Source organism: Epinephelus moara, chromosome 5 (assembly GCF_006386435.1).
Source record: "Epinephelus moara isolate mb chromosome 5, YSFRI_EMoa_1.0, whole genome shotgun sequence".
NCBI lineage: Eukaryota > Metazoa > Chordata > Actinopteri > Perciformes > Serranidae > Epinephelus > Epinephelus moara.
Window position 1 is genome coordinate 29,201,237 of NC_065510.1, and position 11,620 is coordinate 29,212,856.

Genomic DNA, 11,620 nt, shown 5'->3' on the forward strand with positions numbered 1-11,620 from the left:
TGGAAAAGTTATTACATCAAACACAGTTTGTGATCAACACAAAGTCTGGACTAGTTCTCAACACAACTTAAAAACAATCTCACAACTTCAAACAAAACGTTCTGCTTGTAAAACACATTGACAATACACACAAACTATGACATATCAAGAAAACTCTTACATTAGAAAACGGGAACCAAAAAACTATTGGACCTCCACTTAGCTGGACAGACTTATTATGATATTCCATGAATCATTTCAGTCATTCTTCATGCAGAATTGTCAAACATTTCCTTGTTCCAGCTGCTCAGACACTTTGCTGCGTCTCTCTGTTTTATATCACTGCACATCTTGGGGATATTTTATAGACAAAAAGCTTAATAAATTAATCAAAAGCATGTAATCTGCAGATTAATCCGTGATGATGAGTTGGGCTTTGTGATTGTTATAAAATACAATTGAAAAGAATCTTGAGAGGTTTACTCTGAGATGTCTGGAGTGCCCAACCCATACTGGATTTTTGACGTTGATACCAATATTGATATTTGAGAGTTACAAAACCCTGATAATGATAAATCAGCTGGTATCATCATCATCATCAATATCAAAAGCTGGGTTTTATCGCAGTAGCTGGTTGTGGTAGAGCTCATAGTGATTTATTAACTGATTATTTTTTATAATGGATTAAAATTGAGAACTGGGGGGCCAGGTAGCTCAGTGGGCAGAGCTGGTATATCCCTGACACAGTGGCAGCAGGTTCGCTTCTAGCCTGTGGCCATTTGCTGCATGTCATCCTCCCTCTCTCTGCTTTTCACACTTAACACTGTCCTATCAAATAAAGGCAAAAGCCCAAAAAATAATCGTAAAATAAAGGTAAGAATATTAAGAAATGCTGTCACAATTACCCAGAGCACAAAGTTACGCCTTCATTTTGTCCCATCAACAGTCAAAATCTTAACATTATTACAATTATATTAGTTATTACAAGTATTAAAATGAAAAGAAGCAAAACTTCACATTTGAGCAGCTGGAACTTTTAAATGTTTTTACAGTAAAATTTACTTCATTACAATCAAAATAGTTAACTAAACTAAGTCATCAACTAATTGATTGATCGACTAATTGTTTTAGCTGGACGTGTATAAATTGCTGAATAGTTTTTTTAAAACAATCTTTTTTATTGAGTTTTTAAACAACAAACTTGAACAGTAACATTTCAACAAAGAAAAAAGTATGATATCCCCAACCCTGGCGAGAAGAAAATAAATAAATAAAATACTACTACTACTAATAGTACATAAATAAATAAAATAAGTAATAACATAAAATTATAATGACAGCAGTGCATAATTTGCAAAAAGCTTCAAATTATTCAAACTCAACTGTTGGCTAGTTTAATCTATAACAAATCATCATATTCTAAAAGTATGTTTTGTATGCAAAAATCTTAAAGTAACTAAAGCTGTCAGATCAATGAGGTGGGGCAAAAACTTCAATATTTCCCTTTGAGCTGTCGGGGAGTAGAAGTATAAAGTTGCATGAGATGGAAAGAGTCAAGTGAAGTAGAAGTACCTAAAATGTCTATTTTAGAACAGTACCTGAGTAAATTTACTTAGTTACATTCCACCACTATGACACCTGACAGTCTCAATAACAAACCTCACCTTCACCTAACCCATGTTCCAAACAGTAGCTGCTGCGGTTATATTCAGAATTCACTGCACTGGACAAAAACTAGAGTCTAACAAAACTGTCATGAATAACTGATATCAGCTGACTTTGACTACAAGATACTAAGTGGTCTTAAAATTCACAGAACTTGTAAGTGGGTTAACTCGATAGATTTGTGTTTACCATACAGGCTTCTAGATAGTGGGTGTCTCTCCCCAAACTGACTTGAGATGGCGCTGTTGACCACAGTAGGACAACACATGACCGTTCAATATGTAAATGGTAGGTGCCTGTGATGGCATACTAAACTTTATTTATTTATTTTTTAAAATAAAATATGACATTTGGATGACTTTTTAAATGTATCAGAGTTTCATGAGTCAGAGGTATAAGCCAGTGTCTCAGAGCTTCACATCCAGTCTGTTGCTGTGTTGCTCTTAAAAAAACTAGACGGCTCGGTGGCTGTTTTCTCAAGTGATCTTTCAAGCTGCTGTCTTCACTAACAAAGGATATGAAGAGAAGGAAAACCTATTCACAATTAAGGAAGTAAGGACGCAGCAGCCAACTGTAACGTGTAAAACAATGTGTACGGGTAAGTGTTCAAAATTAAACCTAACAGAATATACATTTTTAGGTGTTAAGATGCCATCATCAGACACAGATACATAAAAATTAGGAGTGGCAAGGTAAGATGGTAAGATTGGTGATCGGTATCAAATCAGATGATTCTCACATTAATTCAGGGTTAAGTATCAATTTAAAATCAGATTGAGACCTGCATAAAAGTTACCTTATTCTGTAGTTATTCTGTTTGTGGTTGCACAAAGCAGCTTGTTCTAACACTGCTAATCCAGTACTCCAGTTTCTATTAATTACATGACAGTTTAGTGCATATGCTTATTAAATACGTACATATGTATATTATGTTGGATGTATGACATTTCTTTTACACTGTTGGACTATCAATCATTGTCAGCTAACAAGGAATGTTCTTCTCTCTCTTATTAATCTTCCTCATCCTCATCCTCTTCGTACTCTTCCTTTTCATCATCATCATCCTCTCCTGATTGAGGGACCCACAGTCCAGAGTCAATACACCTCCTAAGGTGGTACTTTCCTTCCTGTAGAGAGAAACACAGAGACACCCACTGAAGACACAGAACGAATAAAACAAACGGATACATGTTTTTGTAAATTAAAGCCACTTTCTGGCCTTCTTTATGTTGTTTTATTGATAAGAAGTTGCTATTTTAGGGGGTTTCAAACACACTCACCTCAGGGTCAAGTTTGCTGATAGCTTCCTGCAGCATTTGAATGTTCTTCTCATCAAAGCTTTTTTGTATTTCCTACAATACAAAACAAAAAATGTCTTACATGGACCAATGAACACATTGTACCAAACAGACAACTGATGTCTCAGCACTGAAACTGAGTGAGTTTAGTTGGGGAAATACTTTCATGGTCACATTTGAAAACTTAATGGAAACCCTGAAATCTATAACTTCATATTCATGTTTCAGTGCCCAGTACAATTCTACTGATTTTCGACTTAACTTCATTATCTAATAATAATTATCTTAACGTCACAAAGAGAGGCTGAAAGATTACATGTGTAATCTCAAGACAAGTAGATAATGCTATTTACCTTGCACACAGAGAGCTCATGCCTGACCAGCGGAGTCCATTCCACTGAGCTGTGTATTGACTTCTCTGATTATCCAAATGGCAACACGCTTCATATCAATAGACTGCACAAACACAAGCCTCAAAGTCTACAAACAACGATTTGGAAATCTGTGGAAAGAATGCAGTCTCTCCCGCTGACTACATGGCCGTCAAAGTAAAAAATGAAATAAAAATGAATGACAGCATAGCTTGTAGCCATAAAGCTAACTTGTATGGGCCGATCTGCAGTATTGACTTTTGGCTTGCAGCTTCAGCCGCTACAGCAAAACAAGGTGGTCACTGATGTGGTGTGTAAACTGGATGAAATGGGAGATGCTCTAACAGGCCTACTGTTTTCCCACACAGCCCCGGGGGATGTAGAGCAGGGAAACAGACACGTTTTGTTGCATTGTAAGGTTATATCAAATATCATTGGTGTAAATTCAGAGTGTACATCCAGGTGTAGAAAACTTGCTATTTTCTAAACAAGGCTTGTTGGGTCTCACCAACCAGGATTTATTGATTGGGTTATTTTGCGACCCTTTATTTATTGAATTAGCTTATAATTATGCAGTTGTCTGAAAATATAGTGCTCTCCTGCCTGTTTGAGGAGATTTATTGTGATCTGCTGCACTGACACTCAAAACAAGTAACAAGACTGCAGAAGTTGAAAAGTTGACTCTAACCTGCCAAATATAAAGCTGAATTACATCTGCTGTGGCTGTGAATAAATATGGTCTAATGTCTGAAGAAAGTGAGTGTTTATAATGAACTGATTTCATTTCTAAATTTGACTAAATTGATGAAATAAGACACATGTTAGTTTGTAAATCGTATTGACGTTACAACTATTGACAACTGGGGTTAACAGTAACCCTGATACATTCCTGTGCTGTAGAGGAAGAAGTCACCAAACTTCTCTTCAAAATCTGACAATCTAATAAAACCTGGCTCAGGACAAGCAGTAAATACTTTGTAAAACACTGTCTTCAATCCAACCTTTATCGGTCTGTATATCAGCATTAAAACTAATGAACCCTGTTTCAGTTATTTCAAGAAGAGTCCATCCTCTGAAGTACTGTTTGACAACGCTCTTGTTTACAGCTAGTTTGTTGCCCTCTGTTAATAGTTCGTTATTCCACATGCAAACAAACTACTCTGACCTCTCTCTTCCCTGAAATACGCAGAACTCTGTGTATGCTTGCGTGTGTGTGTGAATGGTTCACCTTTGGCAGTGATGCATAAACCTCCACAGGGTCTAAACCACCTGGGCCTAGTCTCTTCTTCCTCTCTTCTTCCTCTAGTTCCTTCATAGTGCTCTCCATACGCATCTGCGCACAGCTGCGGATCCGCTCCTTCAGCAACTGCAACTCATGGTCAAACGCGTCTTGGTATGGCTTGTCTGCAGTCTGACATGGACACAAAACACTTAAATGGCCATACACCAACTCAAATAACTTTCTCTGTGGAAAGTGACTACATATACAAACAGGCAGAGAGCATGTTGGGTTTACTGACCTTGATCTTTGAAAAGAATTGTCTGAAGCAGCCTCTTGGGTCGACCTTAAGCGTCCGAGCCAAGTCCAGGATAAACTGCATGACGATGGCCTGGTGGGCCACTTGCTCCATGAGTGCGTGTTTCTATAATAACATGGAGAATTTACAAGGCTTGACCTGGCTAGATTTTTTGGTTACCTGGAACATGTATGCACACTTTTCTCACAACACTCACCTCATCTATCTCAAAGTCAATACAGATGACAACAAGGTAATTAGCCGTCTCTTCGCACACCAGATGTGGGTTGTCTGACAGATACTTCTGACTGTCATCCCAGCGCCGCATCATACCTGGCGCACACACAAACAAGTTCAGCATAATGTTAATTCAAATTGAGCTCCAGGGATTGTGTTTTTAATGCAGGAAGTCAAACATAATCTGCATTTAAGTGATCATAAGAACGCTGTGGTGTGATGACTAAAAGCCTTATATACATGGGACTAGAATTACCCGGGGACCTTATGTGATTTAGAAATTTAATTAAAGGCAGAAAGTGTTTTTTTTTTTGTTTTATTTTGTTTTTTACAAAACAAGGATGCTTCACACACATCTTTAACCCACCATCACAGAAGATCTACAATATAACAACAGCTTCAAGGTGGGCACCCAAGATAAGTGTCACCAATTCAGTATCTCATACTGAGATATGGCATTGAGTATCAGCCAGAAATGATTATGATATCATTTTGAAGTTTACCTTTAACTTTTTCGATATAAAATAGTATCACTTTATCATTTTATCCTTGTAAACATTTGTGGGAAAGTATGCTTATGTCATAAATAGTGCATCAATTTATTTTTTTTATTTAGTGGGGAACGTTTCGTGTCTTTGAAAATCTAGGGACTAGAGATCAAAATAAAGTGGTTTGAACAACAACATGAAAGAGTAGAGATTAAGAGAGGAATAGCATGAGGGAGCAGGAAGGCAAAGACAACAAACACATTCAGTCACATCAAGACTAAAGCATACCAAAGTGTCTGATTTCCTTTGCGTACTTCTCCACAAAGGTCATGTGCTTCTCCAACTTTTCCTGCTCGGTTTCCTCCTTTGGAACAGGCTTGATGTTGAGTACACTCTAGCAAACAAGATAAACAGATAAATCAGGATACAGACGAGTCACACTAAATCTTGCAAATCTTGCGACCCTGATGTGATGCCTTACCTTGCTGAAACCTTCTTTGCTGATAGTGTCAACATTCCAGGCCTGTTTCTTTCCCTCTCGCCGGTGTTCTTCGATCATTTTCTCAAACGATTTTACATCTTTCTTCAGTTTTCTCACCTCGGCCTGGACTTTCTTTAGCTCAGCCTCTCTCTCCTCATCCTGCTCTCCATCTGTCCTTTTTTCTTCCAACTCTTTAAGGCGTCCCTGGGCTTCCTCTAATAGCGTCTTGCATTCTGATATGTTACACTCCAGATCTTCCCCTCTCTGCTGAAACTCAGCCATTCTCTCCAGCCGGGCCTGTAGTGGCAGGCCAGAGTGGATCAGAGTTAAGACATAAATGAAAAAGAAACAAAAGACACAGATGGTTGGAGTTGAGGAGAGGGTAAATGGAATCAGGTGGAGAGAAGTGGCTAAAAGGTAAAGCTAGAAGAAAACTATAACACAGACATATAAAACAAATATGTGCATGACGGACATAAAACAGTCTGAACATGCCTGAGACCTAATTAACAAGGGGCTATGACGAATCAGTGCCTAATGTGGGAGAAGGGTCTCAAATCTAAAATATCTTGGAAAATATTAGACGGAATTATTATGCCTGTCGCTTTCTCTGCAAATAAATATATTAAGGGCATGAATCAGAATGATTTCTCCAGCCTCTTCTCAACTAAAACATACATGGCAAAATTTGAGGTTCTGTCAGTATCAATGACACCAGTGTACCAGCCTATAACATTTCAAAAACATAGGCCAGAGCTATTTTTGTAGCTTTCCCACATAAAGTAAGCTCTGATTCCTAACAAATATTAGATTAAAGATTAAAGAAATACTGGGAGTGATAAAAAACAAGGGAAACCGGGGAGATGCTTGAGACTACGAGACTAAGTCACTTTCAACTAGCTAGTCATGTGACACCAACTAAGCTCATTATTTACACAGAACCAGAGCCATACAAATGGAGCTTGACCAGTGCAATCGGGAGCCACGTTAGTTCTGTAATTACTCTAATTTCTAGTGACTTGGGATTTCACGCTGCACAATTTGATGTCTATTTTTGGCATTTGGGTTGAGACGCCCTAAGAGATTGCAAGATAAATGTGTGGGGTTTTGAGACAATTAGCAAAATAGGAGAAAAGAAAGAAAATGCATGTACTGTCTGTATGCAACTGTTGACAAACATTCACACTAGTAGACATTTAAAGGGGTCACAAGCCAAAAAAGCTTGGGAATGGCTGATCTATGGTTATCTGATTGCTGTTAGTAAATGTTATTTCTAGAGCCTTACTGATGCTTGACTTTTGACGCTCAACAAAAAAAAAATTGTATGTTACATCGGCAAATATTCATTTTTAACTAAAAACTTAAAGCTTGGTTGTTGTGATATGGATACAGGAAGATTTTAATGTTGAAAAATGAACTTGTCAGTTGTCTGATTTACAAACTGTGATGGCAACACAGATCATTTTGATAATCTTAACTTATCTACATAATCTCAGCTTTATCCAGAGCTTTTTACTGTGTCTCATACTGTGTGTCTGAGAGATGTGATGGAAAGCTCTGGAAAAGGCCTAGACGAAGGCCTTGTGATGTGGCTGTAAGCTCTGGAAAGAAGCTAGTAAGTGGTTTGTCATTTCCTCTGATTATTTCCAGGGTTGAGCGTGAACCTTTGCACTCTAACTCAAAACCAAATGGTAATAGGGTAGGGCTGCAACTAACGATTATTTTTATTGTTGACTAATCTGACAATTATTTCTGCGATTAGTCGACTAATCATTTTATCGAAAAATGTGTTAAAATGTTGAAAAATGTCAGTCTGTCTCTCCCAAACCCCAAAATGATGACATCTAAAGTCTTGTTTCGTACTCACGCCAAAGGGTTTTAGTTAACCATCATGGGAGAGTGTGTAAAGCTGCCAATATCTGAACATAAGAAGCTGCAATAGGAGTATTTTGGGGTATTTTTATAGTACTTTTCTGGGAAAAATGACTCAAATTTAGACGACTACTAAAGTTGTCACTGATTAGTCATCGATTCCTGTACATAATGTTTGGACAATGTTGATAGCTGTTAGCAAACACTGTAATCACATAGATGTGGTCACAATTTTTTTCTGGTGTTTGGCTTTCTCTTGATTTTATAACTATTAATCTATGGCTTACACACTTAATTTTGCCTGTTTTCATATAATGCGCACAGTGTCTCTTCCATCACCATCTTTTTTTTACTTTTCTTCTCACTTTTAATCCCTTTGTCCTTGTTGTTTTTAAAAGGTGCTAACGGCTACATAAAGTTTACTAGCTAGTTTTTAGCTAGCAGACCCTTTAGCGTCACACAATCTGACGGGTCACAGATTTCTGTGTAACACCTGTTGGTCACCTCGCCGTCTATATGGCTACCTCTGGTTATCATTTACTAAGTTAACTCACTTCTACTGGTCAAACTAACCAGGTATACGACTCCAAACTTCACGGCTACCACAAGTTTCTCTGCTGACCCGGTGTCTCATTCTGAACAAGCTCGGTGTGTCCACGAACGGACTGGTAACGTCTTCATCGTCCGACACATAGATGTGGTCCCAGGCGCTGTAGTCGATGCCCGCTCCGGTGCTCATATTCACGGCTCCTTCTGCCCCCCCCCCTATCCTCGGGTTTTCCGTTTCAGCTACAGGAGAAGGAGACAGCGGATTCAACAGGGGCACTGTACTGACAAGACGGCAGCAAACAAGACGGACATTGACAGTTTATAATCCTCTTAACGGCACAGGCAGCCACAAGCCGTTTACAGATATCCCCTCTTTTACTGCAGCTCCGCGCGCTCGGAATCCAATCAGTAGACGTCATCATGAAGCGCGTGCCGGTCGGGTTGTTCATATCGATCAATCAACATCTATTAACTGCAATTATAATGACAAAAACATTAATAATTTGCAGTAGTGGAATGTAACTAAGTACATTTATCGAGCACTGTGCCTAAGTAGGCTTGTACATTTATTTTTGGATAATTGTAGGCCACTTTACTAATTCTATTTTCTACTCTACTAACGTTACATTGCAGAGAAAAATGCTGCATGTTTACTCCACTATGTTATTTGATAGCTTTAGTGGGCCACTTATTATTTTACTGAATCAGATTATTGAAACAAAATATTTTTAATATTATGGTGTACTACCCAATAGGCTGGGTATTTTAACCTGTAATACACCTTATATATAAAGGGTATATGAAGTTGCCTAGTTAAAACTAATAAACACATGACCACACCAGTAAGTAGGGGAGAGCGGGGTACAAGCTAACACAGTTTAGTTTGGGCTGAATGTTAGTAAAACTGTGTGAGATTATTTTTTTTTTTTAATTTTATTCTAACAACATGCTCATCTCTGCTACAAAGAAACAGTTGCTGTTTTTTTTCCTAGAGCTCACCTTTCTTCTACAATTGCACTAAGATGTGGTGGAAGTGAAACGTTTTAACATACCCCAAGGGTGGGGTGAACTGTAACAGGCAGAGGGTTAATTGTAACACTTGCTGGAAAAGTCTGTTTAACACAATTAATTCAATACAATTCTATCTATATACTGTAGGTCGCCATCTACATCTGGGAAAGGATAGGTATCTATCCATCTGTGTCCAGTGGTTGGACTGATAGATGTACTGTACATGGAATGGGCAACCTTGATCCACATGTCAAAATGTAAGTATTGAATATTTTAATTTTGACAAGACTGTGACACGATGTCAATAAGGTAGCTTACACATTAAAAATACAAAGTATATCTCATTAAATCAAGGATGTTAGTTCAATCTGAGTGCAAAAATAGAGAAAATGTGCTATAGGAGGCTTAGTATTACCACTGTGTTACAACTAACCCCATGGGGTGGAAATTTCCCCTGCTGGGAGTTGGTTACATAGTTCAAAATGGTGCTGTGTTTAAGGCAACGAGACAGTTGTTAAGAAGATATATGATTGGATTCTGTGTAATCGAAAAACAAGTATGACAATGAAATGTACTTATGTCAGCTGAAAACACTCTTTGTTACTGAACCCAGCTGAAGCACGTCCCATCTCTGTGGAATTTTGCAGGTCACTGTTTGGTGGTATTGTGGTCAACTGGTTGAAGGCGTGAAAGGATTGACCCTGTGTAACCACATAAAAAGTCCATGTTACCATTTACCCTGCGTTGTGCCCCGCGCTCCCCTACAATCCAATAATGTAATAAACATTATTCTGAAATGGGCCATTCTGCATAACCTATTCTTACTTTTAGTATTTTAAGATGCCTATATTTGTACTTATACCTGAGTAAGATTTTGATTGCAGGACTTTAACTTGTAACAGTATTTCTACACTGTAGTATTGCTACTGTTATCAAAGTGAAAGATCTGACTGCTTCTTCCACCACTGATAATATGATACTGTAGTAAGTCTTTCTTGAATTGACCAGGTGTACAGTGTCAGTCTTTTTTATATCTTGTAAACGATATATATCCTACTACCTACTACATAAACACACCTTTCAATGTAATTTTTGTCTTTTGTCCTCCAGTGTGTAGGTGTGTGTTTTGTAGGGAAGATATTCTTGTTTATGCTGTGTTTGTGTTTGTTTTGTCTGTTTTGTTCATAGTTTAACAAAAAGAGAATAGCAAAACATATTTGATATAATAATTATTTAACATCTTTTTTTTCTTTTTTTTTTTTTTTTACAACATTTATTTTATTTATCTTGAACAGTGTGTGCCTGATCATCTGTAGGATGTAAAACAACATTTAGGGCTACATGTATATCTTTGAGAAATTTCAATCTAGGCAAGTATTCTCCACGCATGATTAATGTGTGGAGAATTCAGTTTTTACTGGGTATTTAAACACATTGTTGTAATGTAACTGCTATAGTTCATTCAGCCCAATATTTGACTTTCTGGATCCAGTTTTCTGTGTGTTGAGGAGCTCTAGGAAGATTTTTATTGAGTGTGTATTTTTCCAAAGTCTGCACTTGTGCAATTGCAAGCATGGACTTTTGCCAAAATAAACACTGAAGTGCCAGCAGGACTTTCAGGCCAGGGTGCACAGGTGTTTCCTCTGGAAGTGTTTTAGTTTTATGGGCTTGTGATCATGCTGTAAACATACCCATAATATTTTGTGACAGCTTGCAAAAACTGTAAGCCGTGATTCCTTTTCAGTGATAGGGTTGTTACATACATGAATGAAGAGTACTAGGGCATGAAGGATGAGCCCTCTTTCTTGCCTCAGATTCATAAAATAAATTTAGGCCTATCAGGGTAATGCATGCCTATACAAGGAGGAAATCACCCTTAGTCCAAGAATGCTTAGAAAGTTTGTAACATACTGTACATGAGCACTGGCTGGATAAGAGAGCAGATAACATATTGTGGCATGTGTTTAATCCAACCCCATCTGGTATTTGATGAGTTTGGAGTGAGAATGTGTTGCTTCATCAGTTATAACAGGGCTATTTCATTGGTAGTTTTTTTTGTTAATGATCAAAGATCAAGTTTCTCATGTCCTCCTCTTTCCTCTCCTCATCTCCTCCAAGTTTCTTCCTGGTAGCAGAGTAGAGGTATGCTTAG

At 37.8% G+C, this 11,620-nt stretch overlaps 1 protein-coding gene across 3 annotated transcripts; it reads right to left on the reverse strand.

The window, feature by feature from the left end:
- Positions 1 to 1,145: 1,145 nt before the first annotated feature.
- cdc37 (cell division cycle 37 homolog (S. cerevisiae)) lies at positions 1,146 to 8,827 on the reverse strand. 3 transcript variants are annotated; one of them, XM_050045439.1, is made up of 8 exons: positions 8,531 to 8,827; positions 6,037 to 6,333; positions 5,844 to 5,949; positions 5,048 to 5,163; positions 4,834 to 4,956; positions 4,542 to 4,724; positions 2,925 to 2,996; positions 1,146 to 2,771 (listed from the first exon to the last, which is right to left on the reverse strand). In XM_050045439.1, the coding sequence occupies exons 1-8, from the start codon at positions 8,645 to 8,647 to the stop codon at positions 2,655 to 2,657; spliced, it is 1,131 nt and encodes a 376-aa protein (XP_049901396.1). In that variant the 5' UTR covers positions 8,648 to 8,827; the 3' UTR covers positions 1,146 to 2,654. The 3 variants fall into 3 exon arrangements, with proteins under 3 accessions (XP_049901396.1, XP_049901397.1, XP_049901398.1); XM_050045440.1 differs by having other exon boundaries at positions 8,482 to 8,827; XM_050045441.1 differs by having other exon boundaries at positions 8,463 to 8,827.
- Between the last annotated feature and the right edge of the window lie 2,793 nt (positions 8,828 to 11,620).